The sequence below is a fragment of the Saccostrea cucullata genome, unplaced genomic scaffold (genome assembly GCF_032062105.1).
Source record: "Saccostrea cucullata isolate Sc308-1 unplaced genomic scaffold, CSIRO_AGI_Scuc_v1 ctg7686, whole genome shotgun sequence".
Classification (NCBI taxonomy): domain Eukaryota; kingdom Metazoa; phylum Mollusca; class Bivalvia; order Ostreida; family Ostreidae; genus Saccostrea; species Saccostrea cuccullata.
This window is the reverse complement of record NW_026935970.1, coordinates 1-22,081: the sequence shown is the minus strand read 5'-3', so window position 1 is coordinate 22,081 and position 22,081 is coordinate 1. Positions and strand designations below refer to the sequence as shown.

Here is a 22,081-nt window from a genome sequence, read left to right as displayed (position 1 = left end):
TTAAGAATTCATGTCAGCTTTAAGCATGAATTATCAATTATCGGATGCGAAATGATAATGTAATTGAAACATGATAACAGCGATTAAAACTTAGTTTAAAGCAAGTTTTAAAAATATTTTACTCATGATTTTGTTCATGTTAATGATTTTCTAATATCATTAAAGAACTAAATCACTTTGGATAAAAATAATATATTGATTAAGAACAATTGATTAGAAAATATAACAAAATCAGGGAGCTCTCAATTCATGGCCTGCACCTGGCTTGGCGGAAACGCGGGAAGAGAGAGAGATATGGGCTCCCGAGCCCGAACCCAATTACAAATTAAAAACACCCCCCAAATACACTACATTCCCCCCCATTTTGTGGAGGAATGTCCCAATTCCGACCAAGTGGAGGCCATTTACAATATAAAATAAAATAAGATTTTCACACAAATAATAATGATATTTAACCTCCTGTGATGTACAATACTAATTGTTTACACAATATAAACTTAAATAAATCATTTTAACACTATTAAAACAGTCTGAATCATGATTGTCTCTGGAAACAGTTCACCACAGTTTCTTCCAGACCATCCGCTACTGGCGGTATTGGCGAACACGCCAGCATGGATCCTCCCTGGACTCCTAAAACAAGGACCACTGACATCTGGACTTGAACATCGAACATCAACTTCGAAATAAAGGCGGTAAATCCAAGTCCTTTTTGGCCCGCTCAGAGGGCAAGGGGCAAGAACATTCTACTTATCAGGTGGAATCATTTTCCCCGGCCCAACACAGCGACAAATCTTGGATTTGCGCATAGTTTACCCCTGGCCTGCAGAGGCAGATAACTGTGTTTGAGAGGGAAATACTTTATAAACTGTTTGTGATTTATTAGAGAAAAGGAGCATTAATCAGGTTTACTGATTTTAAAGCCGTATATTTTTCTTTACTGAAAACAAGAAGCTGCGTCCTTATGTAAGTCAGGATTTCCTCTGATATTCTTGAAAAAAAATCAAAGAATGCAAATATAAGTAATAAACAACGATTATTCAGTGAACATGGCATTATGAATAGCAATAGCTCTGCTGGCATATTTTCCATGATGCGCTAGCGCGCATCATGGAATATGCCAGCAGAGCAATTGCTATTCATAACGCCATGTTCACTGAATAACGTTGTTTATTTCTTAAATGGACCGATAATATGACGCTATATTTTAAAAATATATGAGACCCGTAAAACGCGGGAGTGGGTGGTGTTTGGATGGTCCATGAGTATTAATTTAATTTGCTATTGTTAATTGCTCTTGGATCTATGCTGGCTGTTTCGACACTTTTTGTAAGATACAGCACTTGCACAATCCAGGATTAATATTTGTACAGTTCCAGGATTAATGTTTGTACAGTTTAATTGAAGTTTCAGAATTTATTTTTTTTAAAGCTTGCTTAAGTTGTTACAATGTAGGTTACCAGTTCAATGAATAATTTGGAAATGACAAGGTACAATATTTGGTCAATCAGTATTGAGGGGCATTCTACAGTGATCTTTGTCAACACTTACTAACTGGTCACACCTTGACACGTGATCAAACAACAGGAATCTGTAATAGCTACACTCGTGAGTTTTATTGAAAGAGCTGCGATCGAAAAATTCTACAGATTCTATTTTGCTTGGTTCTAACCCAGATAGCAGCACATCGTTGGCCCAATCTTATATTATGGTTGTATTATCGCTGCTGGGTTACCTTTATTGGGCCAACGGTTGTCCAACCTGGAATAATGATAGTTGGTGATGGATCATGGGGCCAATGTTGGGCTAACTGTTGGCGTTCTATCATAAATCTGATGTAATGAGAGAGAATATCTGTAGGGAGATCTGCATTGGCCCTAAGTTGGCCTAATACCATATATCTGGCTGAGCATCATGGGTAGGTAGCATCCGGGCTACATGTACTTGTAATATCTGCGCCATTTTTGCGCCGAAAACAAAGACATTGAGAATACTATCAAAGAATGAACTGAGAGACAAAATATGTTACAAATTAATTTCATTTTCTCTTTTTCCTCAGGTTTTTCTTTTTTTTTATAAATGTTGAGCTACTTACAATGTATTTCTTGATGATGGTAAACCTACGAGATATACAACTGGCAAATGAGTTGTTCCGATGGAGACCTAATAAGATACAGACCAACGTTGGCCCCAAAACAATGTTTTCCTAATATCGAAAGAATTTATAGCCAAACAATGGCTCAATAATATCCATTCCAGTGGTCCAACAATAAGCCAACAAGTTGGTCTGATTAGGGGCCAATGAGCAAATTACCGTTGGCCCAATATTATTTGCTAACAATGGCTCAACTTACAAAAAGGACATTTGTCCAATATTGAAAGAATGCATTGGCCCAAAAGTGCCCCAATTTTGTCTGTTGCATTGGCCCAACAATAAGCCAACAATTTGGTCTGATTAAGGGCCGATTAGCACATTACGGTTGGCCCAATGTTAAATGCATACGGTGCCCCACCATAAGGAGCATTGTTGGCCCAACAAAGGTCCAATAACATCCTGCTATCTGAGAAGTTAATTCAAGGTTTAATTTAATCAATTATATTTGAATGGAAGAATAAAAAAAATGTGAGAATTTTCTTCCTCTGGAGTACTTTACCTTTAATATAATTGTAAATCTTATTCATGAATGTACTGGTATTGTATAATATTATTTTAAAAAATGTATTAAGCAATAGACTACAACTGATGTTATATTTATAACAAATGCGTTCCCAATGTTAGTCTCAAATGTTTTTTGTTAAAACGATCAAATAATATCTAATTTAATGATATTTACAAGAAAATTAAGCCTTTGTCGGAAATTAAGTCCCAATTACAACTCTAACGTTATGCTTTTCTCAAAATATTTTGAATTAAGATTTAATCTGAAAATATTTCAATTAAGATTGCTTATGAAAAAGTAGTGGGTGACTTTTCTTTTGAAAAAAAAATCATGCAAAGTAATCATCATATCTATTAGAATAATCAGATATTGCCAATTGAATATACAGACGTGGCGACCCTCAGATAAATTATTTTTTTTAACTAGCTTGCACCTACCGAGTTCCGTAAGAAGAGGGTATTAGAATAAAATTTTTAAAGGGTATGTTTGTAAAACTGTTTGAGTATACTCCAGTTAATATGAATCGTAAACAGTTAATTTCTGTTATTGGAAAATTATTGAAGTTTATTTTATTTGACTTCACCTGGCTTAAGTATTATACACTAATTTTATCAATACTTCATAGTGTTGTACCGGGTAGGTTAAAAAATTATGTTTTTATTTCTTCTATTTCCTTCTAAAATGTTTAAGTTGAATTGAGATGAATTTGACCATAACGGATTTTTTTTCACAAGAAATTTCATAACTTTCAATTTTGATGTAAAGGCTTCGTTTTCTTTTTGTTGTAGGATTTTCATCATACATTATATGTGAAGACGCTGAACAGTCATCTACAAATGACTCTTTGGTCGCTAGTCTTAGTTGTGACGATGACATGGAAACGTACTCCCTGACCAATGATGGGAATAACCAGTCGTGGTCTGTAAAGCTGGATAAAGTGTACAGAGTTGATTGGATCTTTCTGAAAATTAATTCTGGTATTTTTTAAAAGTATATATCTGTAAAATTTGAGATCTTGATAAAAGCAGCAAAAATTTTTCATACATGAATATGAATGTTTGATTGTATACATACAGATGCATTCCAAGTCTTTGTTGACCTGAATAAAGCAGCTTCTGTAAAATGCGCGGAGGTCCTTAGACCAAGAAATACAGACACAAATACAAACACAACTTCTTCAAATCAACTAATACTATGTAAATATCCAGGCCTTTCAACAACAAAAGGCAACAGAATCAACATCATTAAAATTGGAAATGGACCACTGAAAATATTTGAAGTGAAACCAATCGGTATGTCATTTCACAGTCAAGTTAACTCATTTTATTATAATTATGTTTGTCTAATGAAAATTAATGATAACGTTTTCATTAATTTTTGTTTTTATATCCTCCATAATAAATTGCTGAAAAAAATTCGATAATATTGATGAAGTTGCAAATGATAAAAATTTAACATCATCTTTTTAGCACCTACTCCATTAATACCAAGCATAGTAAAAAAAATTTCGGATTTTTGGGAACCAGTATCCAGGGCTTTAGATGGCAACATGGACACTTACTTCCAATCAGAGAAAGGAGACAATGCTTCATGGATATTAAGATTAGACAAAAGTTATGAAATGAAATGGATTCTCGTTTCAATAAGAGGAGGTAGCTATTATTATTTTATTAATAGGGTAAATGCTTTAAACTTTAAAATTTGAGTTTTTGTACAATCATTTAATATTGAATATAATCTTTATCTTGAAAAGTTTTATTCCTGAGAAACAACTGCCTTTAATTCCAATGGAACCCACTGTTCTTTCCTCATGTTCCTTGAAATAAGTTTTAATAATATCATAAACTACGTAATACTAAATGGATAATAAAGCTTACTCTTCTTTGTTTTGCATCTTTTTTAATTATTCTAATATGTACAGATAAAATACTTTGGAAAATTCAGAGATGAGTACATCTATTTTACGGTTTTTCAAATACACTCTAACAGTAAAATACCGTAACTGATTCATTAAATAAAAGTATAGTGATAATCTGTCACAGTGTGGTAGGATTACCAAAATGAAGGGAAAATTTATGGCCTGTCACAAGATATTTGTCTTTATATGCAATGTAGTCATTATAACAATATCAACAGAGACTAAATCTGCCAAATGCTTTCCAAATATAATGTCTTCAACAACTACACTATGTTGTCACAACCTATGTCACTTGTAAGAGATAGAATTAGCGGGAAAAATTCTTGTACATATGAAAAGCAGATAGTTCAATGTTTTGTGATGGATATCGATTTTTTTCACAGCATAGATAGGGTTTTTTATATTAATTTTTCACTTTTACTTTGCACTCGTGAAAAAACAAAATGACCTTGTCCCACTCATGAAACAACATTACATTTACATGTTTACATTCGCTGTGTTTTTCTACTAAACCAACTGTGAAATTGATGTGAAAACCATTTTCTTGTATACTCACTCGTAGAAATATATACGGAACAACGTGCGTTAATGTGACGTCACAATGAGGCTGCAGCGACGTTAATAAAAATGCAACGATATAGGGCAGCGAGAAATTCAATTATTGAGTACATTTCAGTTGCTTCCAAACATGTAAAATGTAAATATAAGGAATGTTTTTTAAGTTTAGTGTGAATTATTTGTGTGTGAATCACACAGACTTGCACGTAGGCATATTTTTTATGAAGCGCTAGCTCGCTTCATGAAATATGCCTACGTGACAAGTCTGTGTGATTCACACACCAATAACTCACACAAAACTTAAAAACATTCCTTAAACGTAAACTTGTTTGTTTATCTTGGATATAATTTTGATTTATAACTTAACCTATACCATGGACTTCTACAACATTTTCCCTATATATATATATATATATATATATATATATATATATATATATATATATATATATATATATATATATATATATATATATATATATATATATATATATATATATGACAATTAATAATTTTTATTATGTTTAACTAGGTACTTATGAAGTGCACATTAAAGAAAGTAATACACCCATGAATGATTTAACGCTATGCCAGTCATTCACTCTGTTTGGCTTAATACACATGTACCACAGAAGAAGACATTAGAGTGTCACAGAGAAATGACAGGAGATACCATTGTTATCAATAGGACATATATATATGAAAGCGCACTGAGACTGCATGTTTGAAGTGTATCCAATAAGTAAGCATGAAGCTTTGCTTTTCACTTTTTCTCATCATTAGATTCTAAAAAGAATATTATTGAAGAGAAAATTCATTACATCTTGCGCTAACGACTATCAAACATTCATAACAAGGGAAGCAAAAAAATAGCATAGCTTGTATGTTAAATTATTTGCACAATGCCAGAATCATTTATCATTCAGTTTCTTTTTTAATTACAGTTTGTTCTTCAAGCCACAATAGACCAAACTGCGCTAAATGTAGAAGTGAGTGCGAGTCGTGTAATTCAATAACTGGTGTGTGTGTGATCAATGTCCAAGGTCCTTCTATAGTGACTTTTGTCAACTACGGTTTCCAGCAAAGTGTCAAAACATAATATGTGACCAAGCTACAGAAGCCCCTACCAATTGTAAGTTTTGGTTTTATGGAAGAAGTTGTGAGCAAGAGATTACAACAGTTTCTTTATGACAAGGTTTCCATTAACTTAAGGTTCATTTGCTTATCTGATTGGAGAAATGAAGTAATAATGTGTCAAAACTTTTTTTTAAGCGTCTCTTATTCTTATTAATGTGATATGCATTTTGTAACAAGTATTATGAAAGAATGGTAGGGGAATTTTAAAATCCGTATAAGAATCTAAAATTCTCTGCTTTTATGTATAATCATATTCATTCATCAATCGCTTATGTACAACAAAGTTAAATTTTTTTTTCCGAAAGAATGAAAAATGCGTACCAAAAACGATAAAAAAAAAATCAAAAGGTTTGTTTTAAATGACATTAGAAGAGAAGAGGAACGTTATATGAAGAATATAAAGGTATGTGGATAACTTTTTCAATCTCATATATGTAGTAAAGACTGTAGATCGTACACAGTTTTTTTTAAAGCTTTTCATATATATGTAATGAATACAATTATGTCATGCATGGACTTATTTGTAGTTTTGTGTTTTTGCCCTCCAATAAATTTAGCGCTAAATTTTATGTTTTCTGAATGATAACTTTTATTTTACAAACAATTGTCTTAATTGAGCGCATTTTTCTGTAATTAAACAACAATGAATTGGGTGCGGATAAGGCAATATCAAAGGTGAACATGAAACACGAAAAGGACAAAAATACATACTCGTTTACATTTTAACGCATGAACAGGACGGAAGTCCAGTAATTCAATTTCCAGTCATTATCAAACTTGTAAAAATCATCCAAAAAGAATTTTGATAAATTTCAGGAAGATTGTTAATTTTATCTATTTTTTCTCTCTAACTATTCCAATTCTTTAAAGTGATTGAAAAGTTATGAAACTCGACGATGTTTGGATGAAATTTTTAACGCTTATTTTGCCAATAATAAATAGTTTTGGAAGAGGTATGTAATTTTAAATGTTTCGATACATTTTTATTTGATCTAAGATTTCTTCAGTTAAATTTGAATTCTTACGGCCTGGATTTTCTTCTTATTTTTTTCTTTAGCTTAAAGACATTAGCAGTAAATAGAGTATCATTTTCAAAATATTGCTTTTTATTCAGAAGTGAATTACTTTATTAAACGACGAATTGTCACATTTATTTGCTTTAGGAATTTTATCTCAAATAATATGTGAAGAAGCTGAACAATCCTCTACAAATGGCTCGTTTGTCGCCAGTCTGGGTTGTGATAATGACATGGAAACATACTCCCTGACCAATGATGACAATAATCAGTCGTGGTCTGTCAAGCTGGATAATGTTTACAGAGTTGATTGGATCTTTCTTAAAACTAATTCTGGTATGAAATATTTTTTCTAAGTATATTTCTGTAAAATGTGAGTTCTTGATAAAAGCCACTGAATTTTTCAAACAATGTCATATATTTAATGTTTTGATTGCATACATACAGATGCATTCCAAGTCTTCATTGGCCTAAATGAAACAGCTCTTGTGAAGTGCATGGAGGTCCTCAGGCCTAGATATACAAACAGAGAACTTTGGCATCAACTAATATTGTGTCAATATCCAGGTCTTTCAACGTCAAAAGGCTACAAAATCACCATCATTGGAAATGGACCATTGAAAGTGTTTGAAATGAAGCCAATTGGTATACATTTCATTAAGGCCTAATAGAATTATTTAATATGTTTGTCCTATCAGAATTTAATCCACTTCTACATGTTGTATATTACTCAATATTTTTTTGGTGTCCTCTATAATAAATTAGGGGAAATGATTGAAGTATAATAATTATTAAAAATGTGGAATATCATGGATAATGAGAAATTAAACGATGAAAACTTTTCACAATTTTTAGCACTTTTTCCATTCAGACCAAATCTGGTACAGAATTTTTCGGATTTTGGGGAACCAGTATCCAGAGCTTTAGATGGCAATATAGACACTTACTTCCAATCAGAGAAAGGAGACAACACTTCATGGATATTAAGATTAGATAGACGCTATGAAATAAAGTGGATTTTGTTATCAATTAGAGGTGGTAAATATCAAGTTGAATGTATAATATTTGAGAAAATTGAAGTTGTGTTCAATCAAAAGTAAAGCACTTGAAATATCCTTTTTCTAAAGTTGGTTTTGTACGTGTTATACCCGGTATATAATTTATATGCTTATAGGACAAAAAAGTGTGTTTTTCTCCAAATAAGGTTTCTAACATATATTTTTACTAAAGACAAAGGTTTATTTTTTCGACTTTATGAATCCCCTTAAGAATATAACCAAAGCAATGTTTATACATAATTTTACAATAATTATTACTAATTTATATGATTAACAAAATACAAGTGGGCTTGTGTGTCCCCATAACTGATATTGGTCTCAACAGACAACCTGCTCTTTAAATCAATGATTTTTATGTGTGTAGACTTTATTTATGTCAGAATGCCACTCTTGATATGATAATTGATGAACTATTCTTTCAGTTTGTATAATGTTATATTGATAAGGTACTTATGAAGTTCACATTAAAGATAGCGATACAGAAATGAATTCTCTAACGCTGTGCCAGTCATTCACCCTGTTTGGATTAAATGAACAGAAGAAAGCAATAGAGTGTCATAAGAAAATGACAGGAGATACAATTGTTATCAAGAGGACGGATGAAGGCGCACTGAGACTGTTTGAAGTGTATCCAATAAGTAAGTGTCAGGTGATGCTTTATCCATAAAAGTATAACTATAATTGTAACTTACAAAATTATGTCATTAGATGTATTAATATTCCGTGATTAGGCAACTTACATGTATCATGAAACATATGGAGATAACGAACAGTATTCAAGATGAAAAATCCATAAAACAGTACAAACAGGAGCAGAGCAAACATGGACCTCCTAAACATCGAAGGTGGGATCAGGTACCATTTAGGAGTGAGCATCCCCTGCCGACCGGTCACACCCGCCGCGTGCTCCTTGTCATGATCGGGAATTCACGGAAAAATCCGTCGTCAACGCAGTGTATAAATAATGAACCGGACAAACAATTAGTATGATAAATGTCAATCAGCATTTGACTCAATGATTAATTGCTGACAAGGTCATTGTATCGGCCATTGAAGTTACGAAATGATGACTTTAAACGAGACTCCTGATAATTGTTTGTCAATAATTTACCTTTTTAGAAACTATTCATACATAATGCATGCTCTTGCGTATCGAATTAATTGAGATACATAAACTCCGTATGCAGGTTATGAAGGTATATTGCTGCCTAAGTAAGGGAAGTGGACTATAGAAAAGTTAGGGTCAACACGTTTATCATAGAACTTGGTTGTTAAATCACCATTTACGCCTTTTTCAAATAAAATTTCCAAGTATGAAACAGATGTGTCAGACTCTGTAGTATCTTTTATCTCAAGCACCAGGATATATCGTATCTACGTAGGAATGGAAATTACCATTGTTAATTGATTATACGATATATCTAAATGTCGAGTTGAAGGCCACAGCAAGTGTTTTCTTCTTCTCACGCAAAAAATGTTGCACAAGTTCTGCTTCATATGAATATAAAAATAGGTCTGCTAATAACGAATCGCATAGCTGATATTCTAAACCATTAGTACAATGTTAGAATCATTTATCATTTAGTTTCTTTTTTAATTACAGTTTGTTCTTTAAACCACTATGGACCAAGCTGCGCTAAATGTAAAAATGAGTGTGAGTCGTGTAGTCAAATAACTGGCGTGTGTGATAAATGTCAAAGATCTTTCTACGGCGACTTCTGTCAGCTCAGGTGCCCAGCAAACTGTCACAACATGATATGTGACCAAGCAACAGGAGCCTGTGACAATTGTTTGGATGGATTTTATGGAAGGAGATGTGATCAGGAGATTACAACAGTTTTTACATTACAAGGTTTCTATTAAGGATTTATTTTCTTATCTACATGGGAATATGATTGATTGATTAATTGATTAGTTGTATGTTGTTTTAAGACCCATTCAAGAATATTTCACCCATATAGATACAGCTAAAAAATGAAAAAAAGAATGTTAAAGCTTATTTTTTGAAAGGAAACTAATTCATATTGATGTAATATGTATAATGTCGTAACAAATATAATGAAAAATGGCGGGGGAATTATTAAATACGGATGGTGTTACCTACTGGGTATATTAGACATTTGCTGAATGCAGCATCCTTCTGAAAAACGGATTTAACGATAACCAAAGATGAAGCCTAAAAATAACATCTTAATTCCTTTATGTCTGTAAACGTATTCATTCACCAATTGCTTGCGTACAACTAAGTTGAAGGTTTTTTCCGAAAGAATAAAAACACACGTTATAAAACGATCCAAATTAAAGAAGGTTTGTTATAAATGATATTGGAAGAGAATAACGTTGTATGAAGACTATAACGGTATGTGGATAACTTTTTTAAAATCTCATATATGTAGACTAAATATCGTACTGTGTACACAGTTTTTAGAGATTTTTCTTCATGTATATGATGATTACAGTTATGACATGCATGGGTTTAGTGTATAGTTTGAGTTTTCGCCTTAAATAAAGGTTGAAGTGTTTAATATATTGTTTCATTTAACCAGTAGTTTTCTTAATTGAGCGCAATTGTTTTGTAAATAAACAACAATAAACTAGGGGTGGATTAAGGCAGTATCAAAGGTAAACATGAAATACATATAAGGCTAAAATACGTACTAATTTACATTTTTTAGCCATGAAACAGGACGGAAGTCCAGCAATTCAATTTCCAGTCATAATCAACCTTGTAAAATCATTCTAAGAGGATTTGATAAATTGAAGGAAGCCTGTTAATGTGATCCTTTTTTCTCACTATTTCAATACTATTAAGTCATTGGAAGGTAATGAAGTTTATTCCACTTGACAAAGCCTGGGTGAATTTTTTTACGCTCATTTTGCCAATGATAAATTGTTTTGTAAGAGGTATGTATAAATGTTTCCAATTACTTTTATTTGGTTTAAAGCAATTTTCTTCCTTGTTAAAATTTGAATTCGTATTTACCGGAAAAGGTTTATCTACTTAATTTCAAAGCTTAAACACGATTTGGATTAAGTATCTTTTAGAATTTTTTACATGCAGCTATGAAATTGATTTAGACGGAAAGTCGTCACATTTATTTACTTTAGGAAATTTATCTCACATTATATGTGAGGATGCTGAACAATCCTCTACAAATGGTTCTTTCGTCGCCAGTCTGGGCTGTGATGATGACATGGAAACTTACTCCTTGACCAATGATGGGAATAACCAGTCGTGGTCTGTTAAGCTGGATAATGTTTACAGAATTGATTGGATCTTTTTCAAAGTTAATTCTGGTGAAAGTTTTTTTGTAATTTAAAAATAAATATCCTTTTTACATTGACTCTTGATAGACAAACCCAATAATTCATAATTATACTTATGTTGAGTTTATGTATTTCAAGAAGCATACCAAGTCTACATTGACTTAAACGAAGCACCTCCAGTAAAATGTGCGGATGTCCTCAGGCCTATATATACAAATACAGCATCTTTGCATCAACTAATATTGTGTGAATATCCAGGTCTTTCAACGACGAAAGGAAACATAATCACCATCAAAGGAAATGGACCATTGAAAGTGTTTGAAATGAAACCAATAGGTATATATTTCATTAGAGTCAGATGAATTCATTTGTTATGTTTTTTTTAATTCTATGCTAGTACTTAGCTCAATATCTTTTTATGTCTATTTTCATTTTTCTTCATAGTATTGGATTAAAATATAGAATTTACCATAATTTATTTTCAGCTCTTTCTCCATTCAGACCAAATATGGTACAGAATTTTTCGGATTTTGGGGAACCAGTATTCAGAGCTTTAGATGGCAATATAGACACTTACTTCCAATCAGAGAAAGGAGACAACGCTTCATGGATATTAAGATTAGATAGACGCTATGAAATGAAGTGGATTTTGTTATCAATTAGAGGTGGTAAATATCAAGTTGAATGTATATTTTTTAAACTAAGAATCTGAGGTAGTGTACTATCAAATGTAATGCCTTTGGGATGTTGTTTTCCTTAGTTCTATTTTTCTACGTAAGTAATACATAATTATTTAGACCTATAGCTAAAATCGACAGTGATCACAATCATAATTATGTAACAAATATATATTTTACTACATTTAATTTATGACGCTCTCTCACTTTTCATAAAATGTATATATACATTTAATACACATGAAGAATAATTTTTGTATATCCTCGAAAATGACTACCGTTGCATACCAAGACTTTATGCTAATTGGTGTGTCTCCTAAATTGACATTGCTTTCACCAAACCTGCTCTTAAAATTATTAATGGTATTTTTTGGTGTGGATGTTATTGATGTTAAAATACCACTATTGATATTAGAATTAATTAACTATTCTTTCAGTCTGTATTATGTTTTTAACTAGGTACTTATGAAGTCCACATTAAAGATAGCGATACAGAAATGAATTCTATAACACTGTGCCAGTCATTCACCCTGTTGGGATTAAAGGAACAGAAGAAAGAAATAGAGTGTCAAAGGGAAATGACAGGAGATACTATTGTTATCAAAAGGACAGATGAAGGAGAACTGAGACTGTTTGAAGTGTATCCAATAAGTAAGTGACAAGTTTTGACAAGGCTTTCTCAATTTATGCAATATAAACATGCTTAACTTAAATATGCTTAATTTACCTAATAGTGTAAATATATGTAAAGTAGGTAACACCAAATATGAGATAAAGAGGAGGACGCAGTGTGTAAGAATAATTACTGACTATTCATTAGAGAATCATAAATTTGTAAATACGGGGTTATGATTAAAATGCGCTTTTAGACAAATTATCATGCCTTCATTGAAAAAGATACAGTTGATACTTCACTTAATCAACAATTAAGTTAAAAAACTAGAAGTACTGTGAGCAAGGAGCGCACTAAATGATATCCCCCATCCCCGCCTCCCATATGAATATACTGGAAACCCAAAATATGTGTAGGATCAAAAAGTAAAATAGGGGGTGCACAATGACAATATGTACGCATGTAATGAAGGTTCTGTTAGTTTCATCAAATTTCATTCATTGGTATGAGAGGAGTTGCGGAGAAGAGATGGGTACACCAAAGCATAAAAGACGAATGGACGGACATAACGATTACTTTATATTTCTATTTTTTAATGGAGAGGGTATAAAAATGGTTCATCTGCGCGCCATCTTACCTAAAAAAAGAAAATCAGGAAATCGTTCCGGGTACATTTCTGATTTTTCAGGGTTATCTCTCCAGTGGTAGGTTGCAACTTTGAGCAAATTTTTTTAAAAGACACAAATCTAAACATTTTTGAAACAAAAGGAATAACAAACCATCAAAACAATGTAAACAGGAAAGGAAAAAAAATAATTTCTAGCAAAGCTGGAATATAAAATGATTTAAACAGGTCATATGCATTACTACATCTAATGTTGAAGAAATAAATTTCTTCAAATTGGGATAATGATAAAAAGAATACATGTATACAATGTTTATTTTATTACTTTATTATTTTGCAGTAATTTAAGGAGTCACCCCTTAGGCTTGTATTTAAACTTACAGAATGTTTTCTGTTTCATTGTTTCAAACATAGTTTGTCCCTCACACCATTATGGACCAAACTGCGCTAAGTGTAGAAATGAGTGCGATTCGTGCAGTCAAATAACTGGCGAGTGTCATCAATGTCGTGATTTGTTCTATGGCGACTTCTGTCAGCACGAGTGTTTAGAAAACACTACATGTGAGCAAACAACAGAGAAATGTACAGAGTGTAGCGATGGACAGTGTTGTGGCCAAGACGTCATTACAGAATTTATATCAAAAGGTTTTGTATTTCAAATTCTATCGCATAAATATATATGCCATCTTTTTCCACTTTGAAATGAACAGAAGAATTTTTCCTGGTATTCCCCTACTCCATCGAATGTTATTTTGAAATATTCATGAATAAAAAAACTCTTTGTCTGTTCTACATTGTATCACTAAACAAATAACCAAATAACGAGGGTGTCTTTATTATAAAAAAAGGAGGGTGTTCAAAATAGACTGTATTTCCTACACAAAAATGTGTCAGTTAAATCTTATTATGTGCCATCATTTTTTGATTTTTTTAAAAAAAGACTAATAATTTATGTTATAATATACAGTAGAGTATCTAACCACTGGGTCTGGCAGTGATTTAATGTTTTTAATGAATTTATAATTTAAAACAAATAAGAATTTTTAAACTTATTTTATAAGTTAAAGATGAAGAAGACCCTATCCAAACCACACTACTACTGGCTGCGCTCTTAGGACTGGTTTTCATTTTGATCTCCGTTGTGTTTGTCATCTTCCTAAAAAGGTAATCCTTGGTTACTGAACAATTACTTGATTACTAATGAATATTTCTTAAACTGATAGTGATAAATTATACAGTGTAGGAGTTGTGTTTTAACAACGTCAAATTTCAGCGAAAATAAAATATCCTTTTCTTATTGTTGACTTTTATTCAGAGGGTTTAAATCCAATAACTTATTTTATTTTTAAATTAAGGACAAAAAATATAAGCAGCAAGGAAATTGGAATCTCAATGGAACTTCAAAGAGTTCTGTCAAATGATATGTCTGAGTTAGAAGAAATTCCTCAGAACGAGGCAGATTACGTAGAAGAGGAAGCCATTACCGTAGAGTATTGCAATCTGACGTCACGAAGGGTCTCCATAGAGCAATTCATTAAAGCGTTACCAGAGAAAAAGCGCAATGGTACACTGAAGAAAGAATTCGAAGTTAGTTACAGAATCATAGTGCTACGCACTCTATATTGGTTAACTTTTTCTCTTTTGTGTATGTCGAACCTATTTAGCGCCTAATGAATCAATTTAAAGTTATTGAAATCAAACAAGTAATTAAAATGTAGCGTTCAAATGATTTGTCAGAAACTTTTAAAAGAAACAATTAGAATTCAGAGATGTAATTAAAAAAATTAGAAAAAAATGATCAATTTGTTTTGGATTCATTGCAGGATCTTCCTTTTGGATTACTGGAATCCCATTCGCAAGCTCTAAAAGCTCAAAACATAAGGGATAACAGATATAAAGGAATTTATCCTTGTGAGTTTTTAAGTCAAATTAATATTTTTAAATGAATCAATAAACATTTGTGAAATTTGATTAAATTGATGTACATAATTAAAAAAAATCTTTTGTTATTATTTCTAAACGAAGTCTTATTTTTCCAGATGACTATAATCGCGTGAAATTGATCAAACCAGATGCAGCAGAAAACGATGATTATGTTAATGCATCCTACATTTATGTAAATATAAAACTACAATATCTATAAAAAATATCTCTGCAAATAGTTTTAATTGATCAAATTATGAATAAAAGATTTCATACTTTCGTTCTGGTATGCGATAGAGTGAACCCTTATGTTTTTTATAGGGATTCAACAGAGAACGTTCATATGTAGCTGCACAAGGTATTTTTATTCTACGATAATAAACTTTTATTTTCTTAAATAACCCCATGGTTTAAATGTATATAGCGTTTATTTAAAATAGTTCTATAAACGCCCTATGAATATAACGGAATTAAGGACAGATGATACAAACAAAAAAAATTATGCCTGGATTGATATACATGTATATTTTTTGGCCTTATTTCATTGCAAATGATGTAAATAACAAAGTTATAGAATATAAAAAAATTGTAAAGCTTCTGTGACGTTCAAGGGTCTGCCATTCTGAAACCATCCTAATTAACCTATACAAATATTTTTTTCACTTCAAATCCCATTTTTGTGAAATTTTGAATAAAAAATAAATAAAACTTCGCGGTAAAACTTATTCATTTTACTCATTTAAATATGACTCAATTGTTATTTTCAAATGTTTTGAAATAAGTTTGGTTGTATCATCTGTCCTTAATATCATTGCACTTATAAAACAAATCAAAGCAAAATATAAATATCTTTCATGTACATGTAATGCATTATTTCTATAGCGAAAAAAGCTATATTTATCAGTTATTATACATGTCATAGGCCCCTTCAATCCCAAGACATTAGAGAATTTCTGGAAGATGATATGGCAATGCAACTCCACAAGAATTGTAATGCTGACCAATCTGTACGAAGGCGACAGGGTAAAATTCTTATATCTATGCTTTATCATATGCTCAAGCTTGAAATAAAAAAAAAATCACCTCTCCAAAATCTTTCGAATATGTATTTTTAAATGATTTAAATAATGCGCGCACAGTAATTGATTTCAAGAGTAAACAATATCTTAGTTGAGCTGTGATTAAACATAAACTTAAACATTTTCTCTTTTTTCTAGATGAAGTGTCTAAAGTACTGGCCAGATACAGAGTTTGATATTGGTCCCTACACTATCAGACTAGACTCCTCTGATGTCTTCAATTTTTACGTTATACGTCATTTGGTTGTCCAACACAAGGTTTCCTTTTATTATGCTATTGATATCATTTTCCCTTCAATGACATAAACATGTCTATTTTTGTTAGCGGAAAAAATATTTTGCTCAACTTTTATATCCTCCATTTTAATGTTACTCGTTTTCTAAGGCAGAAGATGTTTAGAGCTACCGAAACATGCTTAAACAAAAAGTGTATAGAACAAATCCAATCGAATTTCATTTTTGTAATTGTCAGTAATGAACAATTGCCCAAGAATGCCTATGCCTCCATGGGACCTGATCCTACCCGCATTTACCCTTTTGATGATTTGTATTGAATGAATGAATTTTCAAGCTTAAAAAGTGTGCGTTATTTCCATATTTCATCGAAGTACTTCAATTTTCTCGGATCCCGATCCAAGTGTATTTAGACAAAGAAAAGACAAAGACACAAAATTCAGTAGTTTAAAAAAATCTCAGGACAATATCAGAGTATTTTATACAAGAATGATATCAAAGGTTAAAAAATATGTCCTACTATGAAATTGTTATCTTACCTTTAGGAGGATATTAGGAGAGTGACGCAGTTTCACTTCACCACGTGGCCTGACAACTCAGTCCCCGAAAATCTGACATCACTCATCTGTTTCCGTAACCTGGTCAAGAATGGTCTGACTTCAACAGACGGGCCCATTGTCATCCACTGCAGGTAAATATTAATTTTTGATTTTTATACGTGAACATTTCAATAAAATAGTATAATAACATAACACATGCTTTGTAATAAAGCATTGTTTAAATTGTAAAGATCGGTCGACAAATATAATTGAAATAAGCCTTGTTTATAAAAGCATGCACACAAAAATCTCTATCAAAAGGAAAACTTGAATGTAGTGTAAGTCAAAGCTAATTTCAGTAATAGAGGGACACTTCTGTCGTCATCTGTTGCCCAAAGGCTCAAAATCAAAAAAGAAAAAAATCACTGATTTTCAATTTCAATTTATCGTTGAAAAAGACAGTAGAAGATCGATAATTTGACTGATGTAAACTTTTCTCACAACACCATATCGGGGAATCAGCTTCCAAATAATTTTATGCCATAAATTTTACTGAAAGGAAATAAAAGTCTACTGAAAGGTAAGGAAATGTCAGAGAGTCATTGAGTGACAATTTGAGACCTTATCTTGATCATTCAGTAGATAGAATGGTTTAAATATCATATGTAAATTTAGTTTTAAAAATCCAGTCAGCAAGTACCTTCAGAAGCCAAAGATTAGTACTTTATAAAAAATATCCACAGCATGGATTGATACATATATAATTTGATTGTCAAATCCGAATCTAGGTTCATAGTTCTTCAGCAAAGGAAGCAATCCTTCGTCAATAATTGCTGTAAGACATGTCTCTCAAATTACGGCGAAATAAGTTGTACATGTATTTGCAAATAAAGTCATGAAAACAACCGTAGAATTTTGAAATATTGCCATAATCATATTTGCAGTAGCATGCCTCACTTAAATAATTGATAGCGCTCAGGAAACACTTTGAATTTGCGTATATAATAAGTTTGGAAACAAAAGAATTATATACATGTAAATTGTAATGATATTACATAAGTAAGAAAAATCGACGATGAAAAGTTGCATGGTACCATCTCGTTTGTCATATATACATATGAATGTACCTTAGTTGTTTTGGACATTATTATCCATTAGTCAATAATACATCCAAAATATGAAAATGATAAGGCAGACCCTGTGATGTCTTCACTTGGGCATATTGAGTCGACAATGAATTAAATAAGCTATTGTTTATTGACAAAATGTCGTCGATATATATACCTGTCGATTTAAGTCCAATCTACGTATGTCTATTTACATTTTTTATTTCATTAGTTGTAGTTAATAGTTTTCTTTTACTGAGTTAACATATATAAAGAACGTCATACGTTTCTAGTGCAGGGATAGGAAGGACAGGGACATTTATCGCCCTTGATTATCTCCTGGAAGAGGGCGCTGCTGAACATACAATTGACGTCAAAGGATACATCGCTTCTCTCCGACATCAGCGCGGGAAATCAGTACAGACATTTGTAAGCCTTGTTTTAAAAAGTTTTAAAAATACTTATCTCTATGCACTATCAGAAAAAGGCAAATATTCGAATCTTCAAGCGTTTATTCCCCCTTTCTCTCCCTCCCTCCCTTCCACCCCCCCCTCTCTCTCAAATAACTAAAAGAGAAGTTAATTACTTCCGCAGCTTCTTTTACTGCAATGAATTTAATCTTTTTTTTATTTTAGGAGCAGTACATTTTTCTTCATGATGCTTTAAAAGAGGGGTTAACAAATAATGCAGTTTGCCAGAGCTACTTGTCTGTACTTTAACCTGTAATTTCTATTGTACCTGTGAATGAGCAGACTAAATGAAACCAAGAAAATTAAAATTGTTCAAACAATTGTCAGATGTAAATGCGGATGTTTTGTAAAAACAAGTTTTGATTGGCTAGTGCACTGATGTTTGAAGCAGTAAAACGAGCATTAATGGGAGAGAAAGCTTTTCATCGTGATAGGCAGTTGCAATATTTCAGAAGTACTTGTAGGCAGTGCTAAGAGTTATGTGTAAAGTCAGATTTACAATGTATAACATAACGCATTTAAAGTTGTGTACTGAAGAATCAAATATTACATGGAAAATCCCAGAAAAATCAAGTTTTTCTACATATATACATAGTTTTACTTAAAATATGATATTCCTCGAACATTAATATACACGTAAAATTGATTTATATAAAAAAGACAATATCACAAGTTTTTAAAAACACGAATTTGTTTAAAGTGCTTCACAGAAGTTAACTTTGTCAGTGTTTCAAGCGTAGTACAACTCGATAATTATTTTTTTTTTAATTTGATTTCCTCAATCAAATAAATATTCTTTGTTTACATATTCTATGTTGAAACCTATTTTGCAAATTTGTACCTTGTGTTAAATGTAAGAAAAAATAAACGGAATCTAAAAAAGAGTTTGCTTTTTTTTCTTTCTAATAAATTGCATTGTCAAAATTTAGAAAATGTATTGTAATTTGTTCTGCAAACCAGTATGAGATAAATTGTGCTAGAGGCAAAATACATGTTTTCGACAGATGATTGTATCAAAGTTCAAATTCATCTATGTAACATATGGATATCTAAAATGTTATGGAACATTCTTTTACCATATTGACACGGAATATGTTACAACAAAATGACAAAAACCAAAACCAAAAAAAAAAAAAAAATGAATTAATATTCTATGTATTACGTAATTATTTTAGCAATGATGGCAGATAGATAACATTACATATTGCATATACAATGTATTTCGCTGCTTCTTACTCCATGTACTCTGACAGCGGACAGAAGCGTTAATTTAATTATAATAAACTCCAAACCCTTTCCAAACATTTCAATTTAACTAAATTTCCATTCCTCAAAGTGATATGGTCGTCAAACCCCTTTGGTTTTGAAGGAGGGGATGAACTAAACTTACATCAAATAGTTAACTATTCAAAATCGACTTTTAACAGCACTGGTGGATTTAGAGGGTACCGTGCCCAGACTCACAGTTTTCTTTTTTGTCCAAAATATACATAATATTTAATTAAATCATTTTTTGCATGGCTTTGGGCCCCTACCCAACGTTCACATGCTTTTAAGCATAAGTAAGTAATAACATTTAAATGCTATCAGCTAAAATCAAGCAGTTACAAATTATCAGAGAAAAGTTCTCATTTGCCAACCCCGAACTTACGGCTGTTTTCGTAATATGCAGTATTCACATGCAGTGCGTATATTTTTTTGTGTTTTAGTAAACTTTATCTGCATTCTAAACATGTAAACTATTATGTATTATAATTTGGTCTTCATTTCAATAATATAGGAGGGGTGAATTAAAGATGTTTTTAACATTTATGCAATTAAAACTGCATAAAGAAAATGATTGCAAGTTCTTTAATCATGATAAATCCTTAAAAAGAATAGATAATACATGCAAGAAAATACTCATAATCATTCTTTGTCATCTTTCATTCAATGTCTGTAGTTTTTTAATAGACATTAATGTATCCGCTTATAACTTGTGCTTTTAATTTCTCAATGAATTTGATTTTATATTCAAACTTGTATTATTTAAAAAAAAAAAATGACACCGCGTTATAGAATGACTAAATGTACCAAAAAATTGAAGTTTTCACCATCAATTCCTATTAGTCAGTAATGCGATTACTTATGTGAATGTTTTTATTTGATGTTGTTTTTCTGTGAATTCTTGTATCCACGCCTCGGCTGCAAAAGATCTTTACACACGCGCTGACCTAGTTAGAAGATTCTATCGAGTTCTGGTCATCATTTAAGTAATAGCCAAGAAGACTTTTAAGAACACACAGTGTATATTTTGGAAAACACCAGTATTCAGGCTATTGTGTGTGTTGTTCTCTGTATGATTTCTTTGCAGCTTGTTTTCTTTGTAAATAATAAGGCTGATCGCTCGATGTTTACATCTCTATATTTAGACAAGAATAGATATGGGTTACCCCATATCCAAAGATATTCGACTTTTAGATTTAATATGCTTATCAGTGTTTATAATGACGTTAATAAAAAAACTGCAATGTCTAGGGCCTAGTTATGGAACTGGTGTAAATTTCGTGAGCATGGTGAGGTCACCCAGTCTCCTAACAAACGGTACACATAGGCCTACATGAACCTGTGTCCGCAAGACCAACATTAGCCTTGATCTACACACGTGCGATATGGAGCTGTTAAACGCATCCAGCGAGCTCGGAGGAACACGTTTTGTTTTGCCGAGAAGTTACGATGGCAGACAAAACTTTTCTTTTCTTAATTAGATCATATGAATACGAATTCTGATTAATAAAAATTATACAATCCCTGTTGAACTATATATAGTTTGTTCTAACATTTGCATCTGCAACAACTTGTGTTTAAAATGGCCGTGTTAGGAAAATCAAGACCGGATCGGAAAATTCTAAACTGAAAACCTTTTTTGTTTTGAAAATTACTGAAATATGCTAATGTATTCGTCGCAGATATTACTTACATTATTCAAGTTCTATATAAAATGGTAAGCCTATGCTGAACTCCAACACGAACCCGAATGTCCGACCCAGTTCTCCGTTTTGCCACACATTTTATCCCCTACAGTTTACAAAGTGTACACACGTGAGCAGAATCCAGCCAGGGATTGAAAATTCCGTCATTTAATAATATACACACACAGAATGATTTATTTTTTCTTAAAAGGAAATTGTATGATAATTAACAGACTATAAACATGTACTT

The 22,081-nt window shown here is 31.8% G+C and overlaps 1 protein-coding gene across 3 annotated transcripts; it reads left to right on the top strand.

The window, feature by feature from the left end:
* The first annotated feature begins 3,480 nt into the window (after positions 1-3,480).
* Positions 3,481-19,698, top strand: LOC134244383 (receptor-type tyrosine-protein phosphatase alpha-like). 3 transcript variants are annotated; one of them, XM_062726661.1, is made up of 15 exons: positions 3,481-3,637; positions 11,753-11,950; positions 12,100-12,282; positions 12,751-12,942; positions 13,944-14,174; positions 14,597-14,693; positions 14,885-15,116; positions 15,353-15,440; positions 15,569-15,645; positions 15,774-15,810; positions 16,375-16,475; positions 16,670-16,789; positions 17,311-17,456; positions 18,704-18,839; positions 19,046-19,698. In XM_062726661.1, exons 1-15 carry the CDS (start codon positions 3,535-3,537, stop codon positions 19,127-19,129), a joined length of 2,025 nt encoding a protein of 674 aa, XP_062582645.1. In that variant the 5' UTR covers positions 3,481-3,534; the 3' UTR covers positions 19,130-19,698. The 3 variants fall into 3 exon arrangements, with proteins under 3 accessions (XP_062582645.1, XP_062582643.1, XP_062582644.1); XM_062726659.1 differs by having other exon boundaries at positions 14,591-14,693; XM_062726660.1 differs by lacking the exon at positions 3,481-3,637 and adding an exon at positions 7,305-7,625 and having other exon boundaries at positions 14,591-14,693.
* Positions 19,699-22,081: the final 2,383 nt, after the last annotated feature.

Coding starts and splice junctions, on each gene's coding strand:
- LOC134244383 (XM_062726659.1), top strand. CDS start 3,535: ATGGAAACGTACTCCCTGACCAATGATGGGAATAACCAGTCGTGGTCT. Junction 14,175..14,590: donor TACAGAATTTATATCAAAAG/GTTTTGTATTTC, acceptor TTATTTTATAAG/TTAAAGATGAAGAAGACCCT. Junction 14,694..14,884: donor TTTGTCATCTTCCTAAAAAG/GTAATCCTTGGT, acceptor TTTTAAATTAAG/GACAAAAAATATAAGCAGCA.